This window comes from Gadus chalcogrammus, chromosome 6, assembly GCF_026213295.1.
Source record: "Gadus chalcogrammus isolate NIFS_2021 chromosome 6, NIFS_Gcha_1.0, whole genome shotgun sequence".
NCBI lineage: Eukaryota > Metazoa > Chordata > Actinopteri > Gadiformes > Gadidae > Gadus > Gadus chalcogrammus.
The window spans coordinates 10,331,718-10,358,112 of record NC_079417.1 but is presented as its reverse complement, the minus strand read 5'-3'; the positions used below and the strand labels follow the sequence as shown (position 1 = coordinate 10,358,112).

The following is a 26,395-nucleotide window of genomic DNA, read 5'->3' as shown; positions in this document are numbered from 1 at the left end:
TGCAAGAGAGGATTTAGCGTTGGATCATGTGTGATATTTAACAAGGGTTTTGTAGTAGATATGGCGGTTGGAGATGCATGCAGCAAACACAGGATGTCTGTTAACTTCCTGTTCGGGTTTCACACCTTTCTTGTCAGCAGCACAAGAAACACAAACTTGGAAAAACAAAAAACTGTACTATTATTCGGATACACAGGGTTCTTCCCGTTCGTCTCGTCCCACCCCTAGTGCTAATAATGTAGTGGGCTGGTCTGGAGAGAAAATGCCAGGGCTGAATTTTTCTCCCAGTCCACACCTGACCGCTACTAAGACAATGCCTGATTTAACGTTGACTTACGATGCACTAAACGAGGAAAGGACGTTTTCCGAGGGAGACACTTTAACGGGCACAGTGACGATGTGTTTGAAAAAAGATACGAAAGTTAAATCCCTTTTCGTCAAACTTAAAGCCGACGCAAATGTGCGTTGGAGCCAAGAGATTGGTGAAAACCAATTCATGAATACTGCACACAGGAGGTACTTCAAACTTAAACAATTTTTGATTCCTGAAAACACTCAAGGTAAGTGAAACGACGGTCTATGTCTTTGCAAACATCAAAGCATCCGATACATGTTCCCACCATCCACTCGAAATAATGAATGGTGGTGAGAAAGTTGCAAGAGGTTCATGTCAACAAACAACAATGAATTTGCCCATATGGACTTTAAATCATTCCAAATATCTCATGGAATACAAATGTCTTCTGTGAGCAGCATTACCAGATGGGACATGTGAAACCATGCTGATGACCGCTTCCTATTCGCAGCCAGTGTTTTGAGTTTTTTCGAGTGTTTTCTTAATGACATAGGCCTACTTGTTACCTCTGGTACTGTGCCATTTTTATTGATAAAAAAAAGTGAATAGTTGGGAATAGCCCCCTCAACCTTCGGTCTCGGAGGCTATTCCCCACTATTCACAGAGCCTGAGGTGAATAATTGTTCACATCATTTTGCCTTCGGCAAATAATTGTTAAATATCTATGCATTTATATATTTATCTGTATAATCTGCTGAACATTCTCTTACTAGTCTCTACTCTAAAGGGTCTCAATGCGGCTGTGGTCTGTCGTCTCCCCAGCGTGACGTCGTGCAATGCATTGTGGGGGACATGAGAATCAACCGCAAACCGCTAAAATAGTACCTGCTTTTCATCTTACATTCCGTTTTGTGATACCCAACAACATCTAATACAATTGATAACAGTTTAAATTTGTATTACCAACAAGCAACTGCAACACGGACTTCAACCTTTCACCATGTGGGCTTAAGAATGAGCTTATACGTTGCTCGACTTTCTATAGCACTCAAGTGCAGTTATTTTAAAAAATCAAGTATGATCGCATTCCTTTTTCATACTCTTATCATGCTAACTATATATTTAACACAATGACATTTCTCATGCAGACACTGAAATCTCCAAGGGAAATCACTCGTATAAATTCAGCTTCAAAATTCCATCCGGGTAGGTAATTCTCAATCCAATTCTTATTAAGGTAACAGAATGCACCAAGCCTTACATCCCCAGGCAAATTCTCTGATGCATGTGAGACTGGGACTTCTCAGTTCCTTTTCGACTTCCATGGGGCTTTATTAACAGGGGCAGACCCAGAATGCAAATTCCTCTGGTTTCCACAGTACAATGCATCCTATATGTCACATCAGTTGAAATACATCAGCCAAATTAAGTTACTTTTTTCTCACGCATGGACAGTTCTGATTATTTTATTTGTTCTGCTCTGTGTGCTTTAATAGGAGTATGCCCTCATCCTTCTGCGGGTTGTTTGGTAAGATCGTCTACAAGTTGGAAGCCAAGCTTTCAAAGAGCTGGAGGTTGGACAGCAATGTAAAACAGGAGATCAACTTTGCATCGAAGGCCATTTCGAACTTCAGCCACCTGATGGTATGTAGACCTGGCGTACTTGACCTGGTAACAGGATGGGTGGCACAGTAAGAATGTCATTGGATCAATGGGGGGGCACCTTTCTGTATGGAGTCAGTATGTTCTTCTCGTGTTCAGTTAGGTTTTCTCCGGGTGCTCTAGTTTTCATCAACATTTAGAAATCCATCCATGGTTAGGTGAATACTCCTGCCGGTGCCCTTGGCCTAGGCACCAGGGTAAAGCCCTGGAGTGGGTCCCCCCCTGCACTGTGTGGCTGCCCACTGCTCCTAGTGATGGGATCAATTCAGAGTCCTCACTTTCCTTCCTGATCAATTCGGTATTTAAAAAAGTGACTGTTACTTTTTCTTCTCTGGACAAACATCACTTAACTTAAATAAAAAATAAGTTTACATTTTTTTAAAAGAAGATATTATTCACATTTGGTAGAGCTGAATTGCTTGACTAACTAAACTTAAAAAAATAAAGATTTAAGAAGTTCCTTAAAGGAGGTTATAGACCATTGTATGCATCCATTGTTCAATATTGGGCTACATTTGAATTACATTGGACACATTCTAGCATCACTGTGAGACTAACTGTCATGTGTGTATCTCCACCTAATTTCAGGAACCTCCTAATTTCAGGATGTTTAAGTTACTTAAGCCATGTATCAGACCGGTTCACCTACCTGTAGCTGATCAGTTAAGTCAACATTTACGAACATTGTCCCTGCTCACCATGTTCTACTCTAGACCCGCCAGGTTGGCCAAGTGGATAAAGACATAGGAATCTTCTCCAAAAGATCCGTACACATGGAGGTGTTTGTGGAGAGCGGAGTCTACGCCCCGGGTAATGTCTCACACACACACACACACACACACACACACACACACACACACACACACACACACACACACACACACACACACACACACACCACTGAAGAGCTTATGTGTCACATACAAAAATGGGAAACACACATGAAGTTGACCTTACCACTTAGATCTTAGTCGATTGAAGAGTATGCTTACTAGATATTTAAGAGTATGACACCACATTTTTACATTGACCAACAATGGTGGCGGCTCTTTTTGCACCCAACCATCACGAGCCACCTATAGGCCGTAAGACAAACTACACGATGTTGCTTCTCAAACAGCCTTTCATGTCTTCCGCTTTGCACCAACCGCACCACCCTGTTTGCAGCTACTCTACAAAAACTACAACAAACAGTTCAACATAGTTGTTTCATGTGAATATGTGTGGACTAATCTGTTAATTTAATATCTATATTTTTTCCATAGGTCAAACTGTGGCAGTTACTGTTAAAGTCAAAAACACATCCTCAAAAGACGTGACCCCCAAGTTCTCTTTGAATCAGTATGTTACGTACCGTGCGCACGGCTTTACAAAGTTCAGTTGTGGTGAAATCTGTAAGTTAGTTGGGGAGGTTATTGAGAAGGAAAGTGAAAAAACAGTCACTTGTGCATTGAAGATCCCTCCGGACACGATCCTATCCATCCAGAATTGTGAAATCCTTTCAGTTGAATATAATTTTAAGGTAGGAGCTCAATGTGATGACAAATGGTTATAGTATATGCCTAAATTCATAAAAGGTTGTGTAAATAAAGTGCAGACGTTGGATGTTCCCCAATGTAGGCCTACCCAAATATATATTTTACAATAAAAAGTCATGCAAATATAAATGGGTATCTCATTGTGTGCTCGTTTCCATAGGTGTACTTGGACATCAGCTTTGCCACAGACCCAGAGATCAATTTTCCACTGGTCATTGCCCCTTCCGGCTCCATGTTAAGCCCAGGGCCCGGGGGAATGAACCAGCCGTACCCCCCTGTAGCATACGGGGGCCCAAGCAACAGCGACAATCTTCCCCCCGCTGCCGGCTCTCAGCCAGCTCCGCATCAGCAGGCCTATGGTCCCTCAGCAGGGACCATAGGCCTGCTGAGCGACCATAGGCTGAGGGACCATAAGCCCCTCAGCCTATGGTCCCTCTTGGGGGGCTTCGGCCGCTCAGCAGCCTTCGGGCCCCAAGCAGCCTTCGGGTCCCAAGCAGCCTTCGGGCCCCAAGCAGCCTTCTGGCCCCAAGCAGCCTCCATGCCCCCAGCAGCCTCCGGGCCCCCAGCAGCCTGGGGCCCGGGCCCCGCTGCGCCTGGTGCCGTGGGAGCAGCTTACTACCAGCACGTGCCACAGAACAAGTCTCCGTATGGACCCCCGGCCCAGCCCTCAGCGCACCCCCCAGTTCTCCAGGGCCCTCCTCCACCGGCGGCTCCGGGGGCTCTGCCCTCTGCACCGACGTTCGACCCCGGCCAGTACGCCCCGCCGTCGTTGGCCTCCTGCTACAACGGCCCCACGTATAGCATGCCACCGCAAATGCCGGGGATGGGCACCGATTTTCTATCCCGACAAAATGAAGAACCTCCTTCATATCTGTCTATGTTCCCCCCGGTAACCAACGATAAACCGCCAAAATAATTGAACAGAAAGCGCTGATGATTCAATATCCCTACAATGGACCATTTTATATTGAAGACTATTCAGCCATGCATGTATGGCAGAAATGTGTGACACATTTGAAAATATAAGAATTGTAATTATTATACACTATACGTATAAATAAAGTATGATCAGTATCATGCCTACATGCTACATGAAAGGGTGGAAAAACTGTTGGACGTACTAAAATACATTTTTCGTTTTAAATAATCCTGTATCGTCTACATTTCCTGTTCTCTTTTCTTTTACTTTCCAGGAAACAAGGTCCTACTGAACTTGGGGCATTATGATATGGTTGATCACCCACTCTTTGCTTATTCAAAAATCAAATCCCTTATATGATCCCTTCACTTGCCATTTAACATTTCTTTACATCTGAAACTGTGTCTTTATGAAAACATATTTTCAACCTCACTTTGCACTAACCACATTTTCTGTTTAGTTAAAGTGTTAAAGGCGGGTTATCTACCACCAGGACAGGCAATGGCCAGGAAGTTTTGGGGGTCTCTGTGAGTGGCTAAACTGTGTGTGTGTGTGTGTGTGTGTGTGTGTGTGTGTGTGTGTGTGTGTGTGTGTGTGTGTGTGTGTGTGTGTGTGTGTGTGTGTGTGTGTGTGTGTGTGTGTGTGTGTGTGTGTGTGTGTGTGTGTGTGTGGTTAAGCTGGTTGTGAACTTGGTGGAATCGCTAGTGCATCCGGTCCAAGACCGGAAGTTGTGGGGGCTCTGTGATTGGTTAAACAGTGCGTGGGTGTGTGTTCTTTGTCAAACCAATTTGTATTAGTTTCCTTACTTGTTTGAGAGAAATAAAAAATTCTATGTCTTTCATGAGCCAGACTCTTTGAACACACTTATTTAGTTAAAGTGTTACAGGTAGTTTATCTACCACCAGGACAGGCAATTGTCAACAGGATGTCTGACAGGCCAGAGGTGGTCTGTGGTAAAGGGTAGGGTCAATCCCCAAGGCTGATCCACTGGCTCCACACACACACACACACACACACACACACACACACACACACACACACACACACACACACACACACACACACACACACACACACACACACACACACACAGAGACAGAGACAGAGATTCTGTTTGGTATTATTTGTGTGCAATGCTTGTTTTTGGCGACCTCTACAGGTATTGAGTGCCTGTGTGCATATAATAGGAGATGGACAGGAGTGCCAGGTTTGGCTGATTACACATTAAAAAAGGCTAAGCCATTGTAGAACAAAGGCTAAGCCAAAGGTAGTTTTTTTTCAGGTATTCTAAGTCCGTTTTTTTTTTTTTTGTACAAAATAAACCGCAAGACCTTTTTTGCAAACCCAAAAAACTTCTGGACATTATATTTTTTGGACTCAAGCATTGTCAGAATCTAGTCTGCAGTCAGTCACCAGTGATGTTTATTGGAACCAGGAAAACTTGAGAAATGTCACTGTATATATATATATATATATATATATATATATATATATATATCACTCTATTATAATAATTATTAGTTTTGTGTTTCAATGGGGATAAAACAAATCCTTGTTATGTGGTAGGTCTGTTTGATACATTGTCTCCAAGGATTAAGCCAAGACCAGCTCTAGGTGATCTGAACAACGTTGGGGCCGGGACCAGCCGTGGTATGATACCAAAAACATTTAGAAAGAATATATGTATATCTATTATTTGTGTCTCATCTCTACTTCAAGAAGTTAGAATTGTTTCAGACGCATCCTAAACAACCACCAAAAATAATATGGCTTTACCTACATGACAATCACTATCACTACATAGAAAATCGGACGGGATTCTTTGGTGACAACTATTTTTGCGAATAATGCTAAAGAGCCACTGTACCACACTGTACCACAAATGTCAATTTTTCTGTAATGTATGTCTACAGTTTATGTTGTGGGGTGCAATGATCATGACAAGTTGCATATGTATGGGAGTAAGGAATAGAGAACAAGATTATTGGGCCTTGAATATTTAAAAGATGCGATATGGGATCTATTGTGTGAGTGTGTGAGCGCAAAATTAAATTACATGTACTCTAATAAGAATAAGAATAAGAATCTGTCTTTCATACGAGAGGGCCGCAGCCTCCTGGGATAATGGATGTGAAAAAGGAAATGGATGATGAACACTGTGGGGGACAGTGTTCATCATCCAAATGTCATGCAGGAAAAGGTACTGCATGACATTTGGCGAAAGCTATTCTTAACATGACCATAATAATCATAAGCCTGCACCCATTTATTTTTTAACTGTAATCTAACTATTTCTTATAATGACATTGTTTTTCAAAAAATATCTAATTTCTTAGATCTATTGTTTTTTAATACTCTCTGCAATCCTGCTGTTATGGTATTTTGATAATGTTATTTCATTCAGACGTCATATTCTGTTTCTTCCGTCACATACCCCACAGGGACAGCTGTTGGACAGAGTCAGAGTGCTAGTGCATCAGACCTCTACCCACAGGGACAGCTGTTGGACACCTCTATCCTTCCCCTTCCACATTTCCCACTCCTTATCCTGTTGGTCCATCTCATCTACCCAGAGAAATTTCGCCGTACAGGTTTCCCTTCCTGGACAAGCGGCTTATCCAATGCCACAACAAATCCAACCATTTCCAGTGGCATACCCTTACGCCGTGTCCATGAACAGCCCACATTTCATGGAGCGTCCCCCACCGTACGCTTGGATTCTCCCACCTGACCACGCGACTTGAACCCTTCAGTCACCTCACTATACACCGATCCCATCTTGTAACTGTAAATGTGTTCTACATTCAAACACATCATATACTTTATTTTGTTCAGACTTAGCTTTGCTACTTTTGGGGTTTTTTTGTCGCTAATGTGGCTTATTTTAAATAGAGTACTTAAGGAACAAGTAGGGGAACACTGCTACTACAGAAGAGAAGCAACGCTGGATGGCCCACCAACACCCTTAAGCAGCCAGGTGGCGCAAGAAGGTCGACAAATACTGGAGACAAACTTATTTATTTGTTTAAACTTTACTGGCACGTGTGTGATTACTCAGTCACACACAAGCTATAGCCAATTAGCCATGAATCTTAAAATGAACTAGAGCTATGTTTTTAATACACAATATAAATATTATATATTGTGGGGGTATATAGTATATGCAACTATTAAACGGATGGATTGCATGTTATATTAATTTATTATTTGATGGTTTCTAATTAGGTTTTTACCTGCTATGTATTTGGTATTAATAAGGATATCTATTTCCAGCGTGTGCTTGCGTTTCCCGCCTTAACTAGCCAATGATATAAAGTCTGATTTCTTTTCAAGAAAAATCTGTAACTCCATAGGTGTAGTTACAAGAGAAGGGGGCCGCCTCCATGTTGTGCATGATGCAAAGATAACCAAGTTAAAGCCGTCAACAAAGAAATGTCAGAAAAGACTCAAGTCGTACGAGTAAACTGCAAAGATGACCTTGTTGGCACAACCCAGATGTACGATGGATTAACGCACAAGCTGAAGCAGAATCGTCCCTGAAACTGACAACCACTGCATAGAAAGTCACAATCTGTAGCTTCTCATAGGCCTACAGGTGCAAAAATTACTTTGTTTGTTTTTTTTTGCTAGTGTGTTGGCTGGCTGCGACGACAGGCCAGCCGCTGGCTGCGACGACAGGCCAGCCGCTGGCTGCCGCTGGCCGAGGCTCTGGCAGGCTGACCGACTAGGTTGTGACCATAAAAGCGTTGCGACCCTTTTTGCGGCAAATCGGTCGCAACCAACCAGAGGTATGGCTGAATGAGCGACCTGTGGCAGCGAGCCATTGTCACCATGGCTGCTACCACAACCAAAAGCCTATATTATCAGTTAACATCTCATTGAACAGAATAAATATACGTGCGTCAGTGTAATACAAACGTACATACAATAATATATAGCTTAGATATTGATAGACAATATAATCAATATAAATTTGTACACATCACTGTATTAAAAAGTCAATTTAAAAATAATTAAATATAGATGGATAGACCAATAGCCATATTTATTATAAAAAGGCCTATTGGTCTATCAATATCTAAGCTATATATTATTATAGGCCTACGTTTGTATTACACTGACGCACGTATATTTATTCTGTTCAATTAGATTTTAACTGATAACATAGGCTTTTGGTTGTGGTAGCAGCCATGGTGACAATGGCTGGCAGCCACAGGTCGCTCATTCAGCCATACCTCTGGTTGGTGGCGACCGATCTGCCGCAAAAAGGGTCGCGACGCTTTTACGGTCACGACCTAGTCGGTCAGCCTGCCAGAGCCGGTGGCCAAGGGCAAGTGGCGTCGAGACCAATGCGACCTACGTCGCGACGAACGTCGTTGGCCACTCAGAGAGCTCGGCTTTTTAACCCCATTTTCCTGCGACATTCCTGCGTCCCCCCCGCTCTACAGAGCCCATTTCAGCACCGTGTCAGTGGACAGCAACACATTCGAACGTCGTTAGTGCAGTGCACGCGCGTTCATGTTAAGAGGAGTTTCGGGAAACGCTCCAAATAAATGTACGATGGTTCCTAAGTCTAAGAACCTTCGTGGGAATGATCGTACGAGCGTGGATCCATCGTTGTCGGGAAACTGGGCCCAGGCATTTTCAAGCACTTGTCAAAATCAAACAGCCGACGGCGCTAGAGGTTTACTTTCGACGTGTGAATAGCCTGCAGTACTGGGGACCAGACATGGACCTATAAAGCAGGCGCTCATGCCAATCAGATATCAGGTCTAGTATGGGCCTGGCAAACGATAGACGATAGACTAAAAAAAACCGCTATTTACGCGTTGGGTAGTTCTTTAATAAGGTGTTACCACTACTAAGACAATGCCTGATTTAACGTTGACTTACGATGCACTAAACGAGGAAAGGACGTTTTCCGAGGGAGACACTTTAACGGGCACAGTGACGATGTGTTTGAAAAAAGATACGAAAGTTAAATCCCTTTTCGTCAAACTTAAAGCCGACGCAAATGTGCGTTGGAGCCAAGAGATTGGTGAAAACCAATTCATTCATACTGCACACAGGAGGTACTTCAAACTTAAACAATTTTTGATTCCTGAAAACACTAAAGGTAAGTGAAACGACGGTCTACGTCTTTGCAAACATCAAAGCATCCGATACATGTTCCCACCATCCACTCGAAATAATGAATGGTGTTGAGAAAGTTGCAAGAGGTTCTTGTCAGAAAAACAACAATGAATTTGCCCATATGGACTTTAAATCATTCCAAATATCTCATGGAATACAAATGTCTTCTGTGAGGAGCATTACCAGATGGGACATGTGAAACCAAGCTGATGTCCGCTTCCTATTCGCAGCCAGTGTTTGAGTTTTTTCGAACATAGTTTTCTTAATGACATATACTGGCTACCTCTGGTACTGTGCCATTTATATTGGTAAAAAAAAAACAGCTATTATTAATCTATTCTTTGTTATGCCATATATCTAAGGCTCCAGACTTAGGCTACTTCATATGAGCACTGTGGCCCCTAACTGAATTTTAGGGGCGCAACCAGAAATTGTCACTGATAAATATTTTGATAGATGCAGAAATTACAATGTGCAGTATCAAATTCAGCGTCACATTTTATTGTGATCCTAATCTATCCCAACGGTTTCCAGGTGTGCGCGTGCATGCGTTCGACAAGCACGGAAGCGACAGTTTCACGGGAGTGCGCGCTTGTCGTGCTGCTTGACAGGACGAGCCTCGATCCTCTGCCCGCTCGCTCGAGTCTCCATTGATGCATTATCAGGCACGACAAACGCCTCCCGTGTGAAAAGCCCTTTATGGCACCTGAAGAAGAGTCCTGCACTGTTTCGGGTGACCCGCACAATTTGGATGAAATGAGTCAGGTCGGACGCCTGAAGAGCGCGGGTCGGTCGCGGGTTTTGCGATTGTGAGCGAGACTTCTCCGGTGCTGGATAGGATAGGCTATATTAATCAGGAGCGGAGGTGTCAACTAAAACAGTTGATGATGTGCTTTTTTTGCACAACAATCTAAAGCACCACGCCAAACACCAGATAGGCCTAGTGTAATTCCCCGGTGTTCCATCTAATAATTCTAATTTTCCATCGGGTCCGGGTCGGGCGTCGACATCACTTTATAGCGGGTCTGGTCGATAGCGGGATGTAATTCGCGCAATTGTCGGAACACTGGTCGGATGCGGTTTGAAGTAGGCCTATTGCACACTAGCCGAACGTCGGAAGAACGAGTCAATAGTTCGCTTGCTCATTGTAAACGCACGTAGCAGTTTGTGAAATCTTTCTCCTTTAGTGATGGGTCGTTCGCGACCGAATCAGTTCGAATGAACGAATCTTTAACAAGAACGAACCGAACTGATTCTTCTCTCTCGTTTGTCTCGTTCGTTCTCAGACTCGACTCCTCCCAGACCCACTAGTCGCTGACTCGCTGTTTGTTCACTGACTGAGTGGTGCAGAGGGAAGAGGCTTAGGAAGCGAGCGTACGATTAAATATCAGTCAAATAGCAAATGCATGCTGTCTTTGTACTTTCTGTGTAATGCAGATAATCAAATATTTGAATGTCTCGTCAATCTGCCTCGTTCTTTCATGGTTTGTTCTGCACCCGGGACCCCCACCATCATTGCTAAATCAAGTCTATTATCTTGCTGATATGTTAAACATCCAATAATCAACTAGCATACAAGCCCCATCCCGCTGCATTTGGTTAAAGTTGTAATGTTGTGTTAATTGATGACCAACTTCCACAATGGTTTGAGAAAGAGAACTCAGAATGAGAGGGTTCTCAGAATGAGAGTCTGAGAACCAAACGCAATCTTTAAGATTCATAATATCATATATTTATCTGCCGCGCCGCAATTAATGAATAAAGATCGTAAAAAAACGTTTATTTTAACAGATGTGCCTGAAGTTACTACTTTACAACCTCGTTGATGACCAACAATTAGAAAGACATGTAATTTTATTTCAGCTTTGGGTGAAATCAAAGTTTTACACCTTTTCAGATGTCGGCTCCCAGACCGTAGTCGAGGAGCACAGGAGAGATGTTCCCTCCAGGGCCGATGTTCTCTCGGGGGTAGCACCCTTCTCTTTGACCGGCAGTGGGTCTGCTTATAGGTCGGAAAGAAGCGGCCACCGATTATTGACAGGCTTGGTACTTTAATCTCAGTTCCACTGACTTAACAGTACCTTTTTACACACCTTTTTACAAAAATTGCAGTTTCTCGGCTTCCGACGGCGACAACAATACGACTATCGTTTCCTTATACTTCCGGCTCACGGCCCCCGGGAAAAATCTCGAGCATGCGCAGAACGCATGATCCTTTTCCAATCGTTTGACGCTTAATTCACATGCACGCTTAATTCAACCAACAAACGAGTAATCTAGGGGTCTTAATTCGACTCTGAGTAACTCGATTCGACTTTATTCAGACTAAGGTGTATACCATAGATAGTATATAAAGTGGATGTAGCATCCGGGCAGACCTCAGTTATTCCAACTGCATCCAATTATCTTGGCTTGTGAGCGTCGCCAACGTGTCATAGTTTGACTCCGCACCATTTCATACATTTTAACCTCCCATATAATAAAAAATAGCCTGCTAAAAATAACAATTAACCCCCCTCAGTGTTGTCATGGAGATATGAACTAAACATACTGACTAGAACGTTTGTTTGGACCAGGCTGTAAATAGGTTTGTAAAAGCGAGCTGTTTAACAAGTGAGTCAACGAAGTATTGTTCACTTTTGGTACCACCTCGTAGTGGCCACCCGGTGCTACTGCAATGTTTGTCCCTTCCGCATTGGATGCTGGTAGAACTCGATGTGGTTGGGGCTTGGTGTATACATGCATTTTAATAATCCAATCATAGTCGGACTAAGTTGTTTGGATGCACGTTGTTTTATAACAAGCAGAGGAAAAGTTGTGCATCACAATGCAAACACGACAATAATTGGCACCAATCTGGCTCACTCAGAAGAGCAATTGACTGAATAAATGCCAGGTAAAGCCTATCGGACACGCAATCAGTGCACTTGCAAATGAGTGCCTGCAGTATGACCGATTGTGGTGGTGTGACTTTATTTAACCATCAACCTACAGCAAATACGATCAGACAGATACATCATTGAACACGTAAACAAAGCACATTCGCCTAACCCGGCGGATGCTGACATACAGCCCACAACAAGCCAAACATCACCACCGCGGAGAGAGTGCTCTCTCTCTCTCTCTCTCTCTCTCTCTCTCTCTCTCTCTCTCTCTCTCTCTCTCTCTCTCTCTCTCTCTCTCTCTCTCTCTCTCTCTCTCTCTCTCTCTCTCTCTCTCTCTCTCTCTCTCTCTCTCTCTCTCTCTCTCTCTCTCTCTCTCTCTCTCTCTCTCTCTCTCTCTCTCTCTCTCTCCAACTCCAAGGCTAGGTTGCTTTACTAAGACCACAACCAACCATAAGGCCTTCATAACCATGTAGTATGCCGAAGCCGGAAAGGACACATGCACAGTCGCACACACTCATCTTATGCACAACAAACAGTTCTATCAGCAACATTCAGTCGCTGCAAATATTTAAAGTAGCCTCTTGCCTAGTCTTACCTAGTTAGAGGGGGGCTATTCCCCACTATTCACAGAGCCTGAGGTGAATAATTGTTCACCTCATTTCGCCTTCGGCAAATAATTGTTTAATATCTATGCATTTATCTATTTATCTGTGTAATCTGCTGAACACTCTCTTACTAGTCTCTACTCTAAAGGGTCTCAATGCGGCTGTGGTCTGTCGTCTCCCCAGCGTGACGTCGTGCAATGCATTGTGGGGGACATGAGAATCAACCGCAAACCGCTAAAATAGTACCTCTTTTTCGTCTTACATTCCATTTTGTGCTACCCAACAACATCTAATACAATTGATAACAGACTTCCACCTTTCAACATGTGAGCTTAAGAATGAGCTTACACGTTGCAAGACTTTCGATAACGCTCAAGTGCACTGTTATTTTAAAATCAAGTATGATCGCATTCCTTTTTCATACGCTTATCATGATAACTAAATATTTAACACAATGACATTTCTCATGCAGACACTCGAATCTCCAAGGGAAATCACTCGTATAAATTCAGCATCAACATTCCATCCGGGTAGGTAATTTAATTCTCAATCCAATTCATATTAAGGTAACGGAATACACCAAGCCTTAAATCCCTTGGCAAATTCACTAATGCATGTGAGACTGGGACTTCTCAGTTCATTTTCGATTTCCATGGGGCTTTATCAACAGGGGCAGACCCAGAATGCAACTTCATCTGGTTTCCACAGTACAATACATCCTATATTTCACATTAGTTCAAACAGACCAGCCACTTACGTTACTTTTTTCTCACACATGGACAGTTCTGATTATTTTATTTGTTCTGCTCTGTGTGCTTTAATAGGAGTTTGCCCTCATCCTTCCACGGGGCTCATGGTAGCATCGTCTACAGACTGGAAGCCAAGCTTTCAAGGAGCTGGAGGTTGGACAGCAATGTAAAACAGGAGATCAACTTTGCATCGAAGGCCATTTCAAGCCTCCTGATGGTGTGTAGGGCTAGCGTATTTGACCTGGTAACAGGTTGGGTGGCACAGTAAGAATGTCATTGGTTCAATGGGGGGGTAGCTTTCTGAATGGAATCAGTATGTTCTTTTCGTGTTCAGTTAGGTTTCCTCTGGGTGCTCTAGTTTCCATTAACAAATCGAAAACCATCCATGGGGTTAGGTGAATACTCCTGCCGGTGCCCTTGGAGCCCTGGAGTTGGTCCCCCTGCACTGTGTGGCTGCCCACTGCTTCTATATACAGGCCCATATCCAACCTACCGTTCATTGGCAAAATTATTGAAAAAATTGTTTTTAATCAACAAACCTCTTTTAACGCTCAACAACTGCCTTGACAACTTTCAGTCAGGTTTTCGGGCCAACCACAGTACCGAAACAGCTCTTGCCAAAGTCAAAAGTGACATTTGGCTAAATACAGATTCAGGAAAGGCATCAATCCTAGTATTACTGGACCTCAGTGCAGCTTTTGACACTGTGGACCACACCATATTACTTCAGTGACGAGAGCACTTGGTTGGCTTCACTGGTGTTGTAATCAGGTGACTCAAATCCTACCTATTAGACAGGAGCATGTCTGTTACAGTTGGAAACTGTTCCTCTACATTTTTGATCTGTGGAGTTCCCCAGGGCTCAATCTTGGGTCCACCATTATTTAACCTTTACATGCTGCTGCTTGGTCAACTTATAAAGAAGAACTCAATTGCCTACCACAGTTAGGCTGATGACACTCAAATTTATCTACCGCTAATGCCTAATGACTACCCCGTTGAAAATCTCCGTCATTGTATGTATGAAATAGATAAATGGATGTCACAGAACTTTTTACAGCTCAACAAAAAACTGATGTTGTAGTTTGTGGAAAGAAGGAGTAGTATTTAAAAAAGTAACTGTTTGTGGAGGAGTCAAAAATTGCCAGAGGCCAGATATTTATGGACACATCCAATCTATATTTAAATTCTTTGGGGTTGTCATGTATCAGACCAGTTCACCTACCTGTAGCTGATCAGTTAAGTCAACATTTACGAACATTGTCCCTGCTCACCATGTTCTACTCTAGACCCGCCAGGTTGGCCAAGTGGATAAAGACATAGGAATCTTCTCCAAAAGATCCGTACACATGGAGGTGTTTGTGGAGAGCGGAGTCTACGCCCCGGGTAATGTCTCTCACACACACACACACACACACACACACACACACACACACACACACACACACACACACACACACACACACACACACACACACACACACACACACACACACACACACACACACACACACACACACACACCACTTAAGAGCTTATGTGTCACATACAAAAATGGGAAATACACATGAAGTGGACCTTACCACTTAGATCTTAGTCGATTGAAGAATATAAGTATGCTTGCTTGATATTTAAGATTAAGACACCACATTTTTACATTGACCAACAATGGTGGCGGCTCTTTTTGCACCCAACCACCACGAGCCACCTATAGGCCGTTAGACAAACGACACGATGTTGCTTCTCAAACAGGCGGTCATGTCTTCCGCTTTGCACCAACCGCACCACCCTGTTTGCAGCTACTCTACACAAACTACAACAAACAATTCAACATAGTTGTTTCATGTGAATATCTGTGGACTAATCTGTTAATTGAATATATATTTTTTCCATAGGTCAAACTGTGGCAGTTATTGTTAAAGTCAAAAACACATCCTCAAAAGACATGACCCCCAAGTTCTCTTTGAATCAGTATGTTAAGTACTGTGCGCAAGGCTTTATAAATTTCGATTGTTATGAAATCTGTAAGTTAGTTGGGGAGGTTATTGAGAAGAAAAGTGAAAAAACAGTCACTTGTGCATTGAAGATCCCTCCTGACACGATCCTATCCATCCAGAACTGTGAAATCCTTTCAGTTGAATACAATTTTAAGGTAGGAGCTCAATGTGATGACAAATGGTTATAGTATATGCCAAAATTCATAAAAGGTTGTGTAAATTAAGTGCCGACCATTAGGAAGTAGGATGGTCCCCAATTTAGGCCTACCCAAATATATATTTTACATTTAAAAGTCATGGTAATGATGAATGGGTATTGGTTTGACATCTCACTGTGTACTCGTTTCCCTAGGTGTACTTGGACATCAGCTTTGCCACAGACCCAGAGATCAATTTTCCACTGGTCATTGCCCCTTCCAGCTTCATGTTAAACCCAGGGCCCGGGGGAATGAACCAGCCGTACCCCCCTGCAGCATACGGGGGCCCAAGCAACAGCGACTTCCCTCCCCCCGCCGCCTGCTCTCAGCCAGCTCCGCATCAGCAGGCCTAGGGTCCCTCAGCAGGGACCCTAGGCCTGCTGAGCGACCATAGGCTGAGGGACCATAAGCCCCTCAGCCTATGGTTCCTTCTTGGGGGGCTTTGGCCGCTCAGCAGCCTTCGGGCCCCTAGCAGCCTTCTGGCCCCAAGCAGCCTCCAGGCCCCCTGCAGACTCCGGGCCCCCAGCAGCCTGGGGCCCGGGCCCCGCTGCGCCTGGTGCCATGGGAGCAGCTTACTACCAGCCCATGCCACACAACAAGTGTCTGTATGGACCCCCGGTCCAGCCCTCAGCGCACCCCCCAGTGCTCCACCCTCCTCCTCCGCCAGCGGCTCCGGGGGCTCTGCCCTCTGCGCCGACGTTCGACCCCGGCCAGTACGCCCCGCCGTCGTTGGCCTCCTGCTACAACGGCCCCACGTATAGCATTTCGCCGCCAATCCCGGGATGGGCACCGATTTTCTATCCCCGCAATATGAAGAACCTCCTTCGTATCTGTCTATGTTCCCCCTGGCAACCAACGATAAACCGCCAAAATAATTGAACAGAAAGCGCTGATGATTCATTGTCGTGGTTTTCGAAACATGGAAACGCGCCATGGGATAAATGTATATGTATATACAGTATATACACCTCAATATGCAACCTACGGTTCATTAATTTTAAGCATATGTTCACATATGCTATGAAGAGCTTTATTCAATGTCTAAAATGGGGAAGTTTAAAGGCCTTTGGTATTTTGTGGTTTCCTCTCAGGGCTCAACCATGGCCAGTGATGTCATTCAAACACACCTGGTTGCATGTGGTCTACAACTGCAGTAGTGTGACCACAATATCCCTTCAATGGACCATTTTATATTGAAGACTTTATTCAGCCATGCATGTATGGCAGAAATGTGTGAGACATTTGAAAATATAAGAATTTTAATTATTATACACTATACGTATAAATAAAGTATGATCAGTATCATGCCTACATGCTACATGAAAGGGTGGAAAAACAGTTGGACGTACTAAAATTAATCGTTTGTTTTAAATAATCCTGTATCGTCTACATTTCCTGTTCTCTTCTCTACCTTTCGTATGAGCCTGCTTAAATATATTGTTATTCTTCGTATGTTTCTCTGACGTGCATTTAAAATAACCTTGCCAAATGTAGTTAGATGTCTGGACCCTTTTGCTTGCTCTTTGCTGCTAATCAATGAAGTGTATTTTTAGAATAATTGTACCAATAAAAAATTAAATAAAAAACGACTTCTGTAACTTACATATCCAGATGTACTATGGATCCAATGGCACATGAGACACTGAGCACTCTGGGTACTGAGAATAATAGCACTTAAAATAATTTGTGGTTGTACCTTAAAGATTTCTTGCCAGAGTACTCACACTTTGACTCAGTACTTAAGCATAACAAATAGCCTAATGCTAATATAAGCATAAGAAAGAGTAGAAAGAGTAGTAAATCACCTACCCCAGATAGGGGTACTTTAGATTGCGCATACTTCCGGCCCCAACAGGAAGTAGCATGTCGCTATTTTTTAAATCTTTGCAGCGACTGAATATTGATGATAGAACTGATTGTTGTGCATAAGATGAGTGTCTGCGACTGGGCGTGTGTCCTTTCCGGCTTCGGCATATTGTATGGTTATGAAGGCCTTGTGGTTGGTTGTTGTCTTAGTGAAGAAGCCTAGCCTTGGAGTCAGAGTGGTTGCGTACTCGCGTTCAAGAGAGAGAGAGCACTCCCGCCGTGGTGATGTTTGGCTTGTTGTGGGCTGTCTGTCAGAATCCGCCGGGTTAGACAAACCTGCTTTTCGTACACGTTCAATGATGAATCTGTCTGAACGTATTTACTGTAGATGGATGGTTAAATAATGTCAGACCACCACGATCGGTCATACTGCAGGCAATCATTTGCAAGTGCACTGATTGCCTGTCCGATAGGCTATACCTGCCATTTATTCAGTCAATTGCTCTTCTTTGTGTGCCAGATTGGTGCCAATTATTGTCGTGTTTGCATTGTAATGTACAACTTTGCCTTTCCTTGTTATAAAACAACCTGCATCCAAACCACTTTAGCCAATGCAGCCTCTCGTCCGCCCATTCTCTGACACTTACTACTTCATACTTCGTAACTTGGTCAATATTTTATCGCTAACCCTCGTTCAAAGGTTTAACAAATCAGCACACTGGTATCTTTAATAAGCTGAAAACAGAATTTCGATTACCTCTATACTATTTTAAAAATCACAGTTTAAGTTCCATGTCGGCTTGTTTTCAGTCGGTCTCAATGATTTGCGCTGAGGTTAGGGCGCGAGGCCGTGCAGGCAGTGATGCCAGATTGGGCGTATTTCCTGCCCAATTGGACTACTTTTAACAATGTTAGGCTGGAAAAATGAGCATTAGGAGAGTACATATTTATTATCTCACATTTAGTTCAACTAATCAATCTTTTTTTTACTTATACATCATTACACTTATTGTATCAACAGTTGCAGTTTTTATATTATATTTTATATGTTCAGTTGGTCACATTGACATCCATAGATGTTACAGTATTTCTTGTTTCACAGGTGCTAAAATTATTCTATTGGATATATGATTGATATCTATCTCAAATGTATTCAAACTTGATCACCAACTCTTCACTTATTTGTTTCCAACCATTTTAAAAAATTGAAATGTTGTGCATGTTTACGTTGTTTAGTCCATTAGGCTCAAATTCAAATTGAAGATCAAAACCCTTCATATGATCCCTTCACTTGCCATTTAACATTTCTTTACATCTGAAACGGTGTCTTTATTAAAACATATTTTCAATGTGTGTGTGTGTGTGTGTGTGTGTGTGTGTGTGTGTGTGTGTGTGTGTGTGTGTGTGTGTGTGTGTGTGTGTGTGTGTGTGTGTGTGTGTGTGTGTGTGTGGTTAAGCTGGTTGTGAACTTGGTGGAATCACTACTGCATCTGGTCCCAGACCGGAAGTTGTGGGGGCTCTGTGATTGGTTAAACAGTGCGTGGGTGTTTGTTCTTTGTCAAACCAATTCGTCTTTGTTTTCTTACTTGTTTGAGAGTAATAAAAAAGTCTTTGTCTTTCATGAGCCAGACTCCTTGAACGCACTTATTTAGTTAAAGTGTTACAGGTAGTTTTTCTACCACCAGGGGGGGGGGGAAGAGAGAGAGAGAGAGAGAGAGAGAGAGAGAGAGAGAGAGAGAGAGAGAGAGAGAGAGAGAGAGAGAGAGAGAGAGAGAGAGAGAGAGAGAGAGAGAGAGAGAGAGAGAGAGAGAGAGAGAGAGAGAGAGAGAGAGAGAGAGAGAGAGAGAGAGAGAGAGAGAGAGAGAGAGAGAGAGAGAGAGAGAGAGAGACTGTCTGGTATTATTTGTGCGCAATGCTTGCTTTTGGCGACCTCTACAGGTATTGAGTGCCTGTGTGCATATAATAGGAGATGGACAGAGTGCCAGGTGTGGCTGACTACACAGCAAAAAGTTTTTTCTACAATGGCTAAGCCCACATCCTGCACTTTAGTTTGTTTCAAGTATTCTAAGTCAGTTTTCTTTGATTTTTGTACAAAATACACCACCAGACCTTTTTTGCAAACCCAACAAACTTCTGGGGTCTCATTTATAAAACTGTGCGTGGGATCGTTACTAAAAGTGTACGTACGCCCAAAAGCCAAGTTTTGCATGCGCCAAAAAATATTCAGACTTAGGGCTCCTCAAATAAGAATAACACGATCGCAAAATAATGTACTTGTTGAAAGTATATAGTGCAAGTTTGCAGTTTAGTATGAAATCAACTACGACAAAGTTTTTCAGTTAAATCTGTCTTTCATACCAGAGGGCCGCAGCCTCCTGGGATAATGGATGTGAAAAAGGAAATATATGATGAACACTGTGGGGGACCGGAGGAAAAGGTACTGCATGACATTTGGCGAAAGCTATTCTTAACAAGACCATAATAATCATAAGCCTGCACCCATTTATTTTTTAACTGTAATCTAACTATTTTCTTATAATGACATTGTTTTGCAAAAAATATCTAATTTCTTAGATCTATTGTTTTTTAATACTCTCTGCAATCCTGCTGTTATGGTATTTTGATAATGTTATTTCATTCAGACGTCATATTCTGTTTCTTCCGTCACATACCCCACAGGGACAGCTGTTGGACAGAGTCAGAGTGCTAGTGCATCAGACCTCTACCCACAGGGACAACTGTTGGACACCTCTATCCTTCCCCTTCCACATTTCCCACTCCTTATCCTGTTGGTCCATCTCATCTACCCAGAGAAATTTCGCCGTACAGGTTTCCCTTCCTGGACAAGCGGCTTATCCAATGCCACAGCAAATCCAACCATTTCCAGTGGCATACCCCTACGCCCTCGCTCAGGCTGTGTCCATGAACAGCCCACATTTCATGGAGCGTCCCCCACCATACGCTAGGACTCTCCCACCTGACCACGCGACTTGAACCCTTCAGTCACCTCACTATACACCGATCCCATCTTGTAACTGTAAATGTGTTCTACATTCAAACACATCATATACTTTATTTTGTTCAGACTTCGCTTTGCTACTTTTGGTTTTTTTTTGTCGCTAATGTGGCTTATTTTAAATAGAGTACTTAAGGAACAAGTAGGGGAACACTGCTACTACAGAAGAGAAGCAACGCTGGATGGCCCACCAACACCCTTAAGCAGCCAGGTGGCGCAAGAAGGTCGACAAATACTGGAGACAAACTTATTTATTCGTTTAAACTTTACTGGCACGTGTGTGATTACTCAGTCACACACAAGCTATAGCCAATTAGCCATGAATCTTAAAATGAACTAGAGCTATGTTTTTAATACACAATATAAATATTATATATTGTGGGGGTATATAGTATATGCAACTATTAAAAGGATGGATTGCATGTTATATTAATTTATTATTTGATGGTTTCTAATTAGGTTTTTACCTGCTATGTATTTGGTATTAATAAGGATATCTATTTCCAGCGTGTGCTTGCGTTTCCCGCCTTAACTAGCCAATGATATAAAGTCTGATTTCTTTTCAAGAAAAATCTGTAACTCCATAGGTGTAGTTACAAGAGAAGGGGGCCGCCTCCATGTTGTGCATGATGCAAAGATAACCAAGTTAAAGCCGTCAACAAAGAAATGTCAGAAAAGACTCAAGTCGTACGAGTAAACTGCAAAGATGACCTTGTTGGCACAACCCAGATGTACGATGGATTAACGCACAAGCTGAAGCAGAATCGTCCCTGAAACTGACAACCACTGCATAGAAAGTCACAATCTGTAGCTTCTCATAGGCCTACAGGTGCAAAAATTACTTTGTTTGTTTTTTTTTGCTAGTGTGTTGGCTGGCTGCGACGACAGGCCAGCCGCTGGCTGCGACGACAGGCCAGCCGCTGGCTGCCGCTGGCCGAGGCTCTGGCAGGCTGACCGACTAGGTTGTGACCATAAAAGCGTTGCGACCCTTTTTGCGGCAAATCGGTCGCAACCAACCAGAGGTATGGCTGAATGAGCGACCTGTGGCAGCGAGCCATTGTCACCATGGCTGCTACCACAACCAAAAGCCTATATTATCAGTTAACATCTCATTGAACAGAATAAATATACGTGCGTCAGTGTAATACAAACGTACATACAATAATATATAGCTTAGATATTGATAGACAATATAATCAATATAAATTTGTACACATCACTGTATTAAAAAGTCAATTTAAAAATAATTAAATATAGATGGATAGACCAATAGCCATATTTATTATAAAAAGGCCTATTGGTCTATCAATATCTAAGCTATATATTATTATAGGCCTACGTTTGTATTACACTGACGCACGTATATTTATTCTGTTCAATTAGATTTTAACTGATAACATAGGCTTTTGGTTGTGGTAGCAGCCATGGTGACAATGGCTGGCAGCCACAGGTCGCTCATTCAGCCATACCTCTGGTTGGTGGCGACCGATCTGCCGCAAAAAGGGTCGCGACGCTTTTACGGTCACGACCTAGTCGGTCAGCCTGCCAGAGCCGGTGGCCAAGGGCAAGTGGCGTCGAGACCAATGCGACCTACGTCGCGACGAACGTCGTTGGCCACTCAGAGAGCTCGGCTTTTTAACCCCATTTTCCTGCGACATTCCTGCGTCCCCCCCCCCCGCTCTACAGAGCCCATTTCAGCACCGTGTCAGTGGACAGCTACACATTCGAACGTCGTTAAGGTGCGAACACACCAAGCGCGTACCTCGCGTACCATGTACGCGCGTAACGCACCTAAAATGTTGCTTGACCATTTTGTGTCAAAAATGGTCAGATACGCGCGTACGCATACGCGCGTAGATGAGACCGCCCAAACCCCCCCCCCCCCCAGCCTGTGGCTGCGCTGGATTTAGGAGTCCGAGGAAGGAAACCCAAACGCCGCTGTGTTTGGGTAGATGATAGAGCTTGGATCGGGTTAGATTAAATAATCTCGGATATAAATAACAATAATCGGGTTAAATAACTTCACATGGTGTGTCTGGTGTGTTTCCAGCATTCGTAGTGTTGATCAGCAGAGAAATAGTCCGCCAAGACGTTGAGGTTGCTTAGCAATCAGAGACTCTGTCCATGCAAGTGAACGGAGCGTTCCCTCTTCGTCATAACTATCAAACCAAACATCCTTCACATTCACCGAGCGAACATTATGAAAGTAAAATGCACATTTCTCGCTAGAAATGTTTCCATAAACGCATTTAATGGCGTAACTATGTTACTATTTCCACCCAGAATAAAGAAAGTTGCCGGCCGTGGCTGCCATGGACATGGCTGCGCTGGAGTCCGAGGTAGGAAACCCAAACGCCGTCGCGTTTGGGTGATAGAGTTTAGATCGGATTAGATTAAATAATCTCGGATATAAATAACAATAATCTGGTTAAATAACTTCACATGGTGTGTCTGGTGTGTTTCCAGCATTCGTAGTGTTGATCAGCAGATATATAGTCCGCCAAGACGTTGAGGTTGCTTAGCAATCAGAGACTCTGGCCATGCAAGTGAACGGAGCGTTCACTCTTCGTCATAACTATCAAACCAAACATCCTTCACATTCACCGAGCGAACATTATGAAAGTAAAATGCACATTTCTCGCTAGAAATGTTTCCATAAACGCATTTAATGGCGTAACTATGTTACTATTTCCACCCAGAATAAAGAAAGTTGCCGGCCGTGGCTGCCATGGACATGGCTGCGCTGGAGTCCGAGGTAGGAAACCCAAACGCCGTGGTGTTTGGGTGATAGAGTTTAGATCGGATTAGATTAAATAATATTGGATATAAATAACAATAATCTGGTTAAATAACTTCACATGGTGTGTCTGGTGTGTTTCCAGCATTCGTAGTGTTGATCAGCAGATATATAGTCCGCCAAGACGTTGAGGTTGCTTAGTAACCAGAGACTCTGTCCATGCAAGTGAACGGAGCGTTCCCTCTTCGTCATAACTATCAAACCAAACATCCTTCACATTCACCGGGCGAACATTATGAAAGTAAAATGCACATTTCTCGCTAAAAATGTTTCCATAAAAGCATTTAATGGCGTAACTATGTTACTATTTCCACACAGAATAAAGAAAGATGTCGGCCGTATGCTTCTGTCCAAGCTCACTACTCTCTGCCAGTGACGTCGGGTCAAGCTCAACGCTGATTGGCTATTGCGGCGCGTATGAGCGTAAAAAGTTCAATTTTTTGAACTCCTCGCGTACGCGCGTATATGTACGCGCGTATATGTACGCGCGTATATATACGCGCGTATATGTACGCGCGTATATATACGCGCGTATATATACGCGCCTCATACGCCCCTAACGCGAGTAAAATGTTGCTTTACGCGTGTACGCGTCTCATACGCGCGTAAACCAATGGTTCCCTATGGAAAAATTGCCAATTTTATACGCGTCGTACGCGAGTAACGCGCTTGGTGTGTTCGCACCTTTAGTGCAGTGCACGCGCGTTCATGTTAAGAGGAGTTTCGGGAAACGCTCCAAAGAAATGTACGATGGTTCCTAAGTCTAAGAACCTTCGTGGGAATGATCGTACGAGCGTGGATCCATCGTTGTCGGGAAACTGGGCCCAGGCATTTTCAAGCACTTGTCAAAAATGGTAACTTTTCGTTACCATGGCGCCGCAGCGAGTGGCAGCCCGATACAGCAGCTCCCTACCCCCTTTTCCTATTTCCTTTTTATTTAAAATTTTTTATCTAGATATACTTTTTAGAACTTCAACTCTAGGCTTTGTTAATACTTAGGTTTAATTCTTGAGATAAATTATAAATCAATAGGGCTCTTAAACGGTTGTGCAACAACAACAATGTGCAACAATGTGACGATCACCGCGACCACCAAACAACAACAACACAGGGCCAACGTCTATTCCCGAGACAAGCTCCTCCAGCACCGGGATCGACCAGTGGTGTGCCCGAAGGGGATCCCGAGGGAGTTGAAGTTAAGGCGGCGTGGGACCAGAGCAGGAGCCATGGTGAGGAACAAGAAGTCGGAGAGGAGGTGGAGATACAAGCCCCGTCTTCCCTCGGTCGTCATGGGGAATGTACGCTCACTGCCCAACAAGACGGACGAACTATCAGCCCTCATTACCGGACAGCGCGAATACCGGGAATGCAGTGTGTTGTGCCTGACGGAGACATGGCTGAACGGGAAGATACCGGATTGCTCTGTGGAACTAGCCGGCTTCACGTTAGTTCGGGGGGACAGAGACAAACAGAGCGGTAAGAAGTCGGGTGGTGGACTGGCCGTTTTTGTTAACTCCAAATGGTGCAACCCTGGACATGTTACTACGAAGGAAGTCACGTGCTCGCCTGATGTTGAGCTGTTGGCTGTGGGACTGAGACCTTACTATCTGCCCCGTTAGTTCTTGGCTGTCATTATTGTTGTTGTTTACACTCCACCATCAGCTGTTGCGGGGCGGGCTTGTGACGTCATTCACTCCACCGTCGCAGACCTGCAAACTCGGCATCCCAACGCTCTCATTATAGTGAATGGAGACTTCAACCATGTTAACATCTCAAAGACACTGACTGACTTCACTCAGTATGTGACCTGTAGCACCAGAGGGGACAAGACATTGGACTTACTGTATGCCAATGTTAAGGAGGCATACAGTGCAACAGCTCTCCCCCCCTGGGCAAATCAGACCACTGCTTGATACAACTGTCTCCTATATACAAACCTCTTGTGAGGAGACAGCCAATCACCACCAGGACTGTACAGCAGTGGTCTGTGGAGGCTGAGGAGGCCCTGATGGAGTGCTACAGGACAACAGACTGGGAGATGTTTCAGGAAGACTACGGCGACGATATTGAGGGTCTCACTCAATGCGTCACAGACTATATAAAGTTCTGTGAGGAGAGTGTTGTCCCCACCAAGAGGGTTCGCTGCTTCCCCAACAGCAAACCCTGGATCAACAGGGACATCAAAGTCCTGTTGAACCAGAAGAGGAGAGCCTTCATGGCAGGAGACAATAAGGACACACAGAGGGAAATACAGAGAGAGCTGAGGAGGGAACTGAGGAGGGCTAAAGACTGCTACAAGAACAGAATAGAGGGGAAGCTGCAGAAGAACAACCCCCGAGAGGTGTGGGCGGGGTTGAGAACCATCACTGGCATGAAAAATGCTGGAGGAACGCAGGAAGGGACAAAGGAACGGGCCGACGAGCTAAACCTGTTTTTTAACAGATTTGACTCACCAACTGGGGCCAGACCAACACCCCCCTCCCCCTCCTGCACTACTCATCTCTCTGCTATACCACAAAACCCGGGGATGGCAGCTTTTGCACCTCACCTCCCAGCACCACCCTCTCTCTCTCTCCCTTTCCTCACTTCTAAGGTGGCTGGACCAATGTCAAGCCCAGGGATCAGTCATCCCCTCATCACACCCCCGACTATCCCAGTGACCCCAGCAACAACAAACCCCATCATCAACACCAGCTGCGTGAGACGGCAGCTCGCCAGGATCAGGACATACAAGGCCAGAGGACCGGACGACATCAGCCCGAGGGTGCTCAAGATTTGTGCAGAGCAGCTGGCAGG

The 26,395-nt window shown here is 43.9% G+C and overlaps 2 protein-coding genes across 2 annotated transcripts; both read left to right on the top strand.

Annotated features, from left to right (window-relative positions):
• Positions 1–566: 566 nt before the first annotated feature.
• LOC130384294 (uncharacterized) lies at positions 567–5,367 on the top strand. Its single transcript, XM_056592417.1, has 5 exons — positions 567–1,501; positions 1,792–1,939; positions 2,671–2,767; positions 3,223–3,479; positions 3,656–5,367. The coding sequence occupies exons 2-5, from the start codon at positions 1,796–1,798 to the stop codon at positions 4,409–4,411; spliced, it is 1,254 nt and encodes a 417-aa protein (XP_056448392.1). The 5' UTR covers positions 567–1,501; positions 1,792–1,795; the 3' UTR covers positions 4,412–5,367.
• A 3,772-nt stretch (positions 5,368–9,139) lies between these two features.
• Positions 9,140–16,333, top strand: LOC130384293 (arrestin domain-containing protein 3-like). The gene is made up of 6 exons (XM_056592416.1): positions 9,140–9,530; positions 13,510–13,567; positions 13,862–14,003; positions 15,076–15,172; positions 15,682–15,938; positions 16,136–16,333. Exons 1-6 carry the CDS (start codon positions 9,284–9,286, stop codon positions 16,331–16,333), a joined length of 999 nt encoding a protein of 332 aa, XP_056448391.1. The 5' UTR covers positions 9,140–9,283.
• The last annotated feature ends 10,062 nt before the right edge of the window (positions 16,334–26,395 follow it).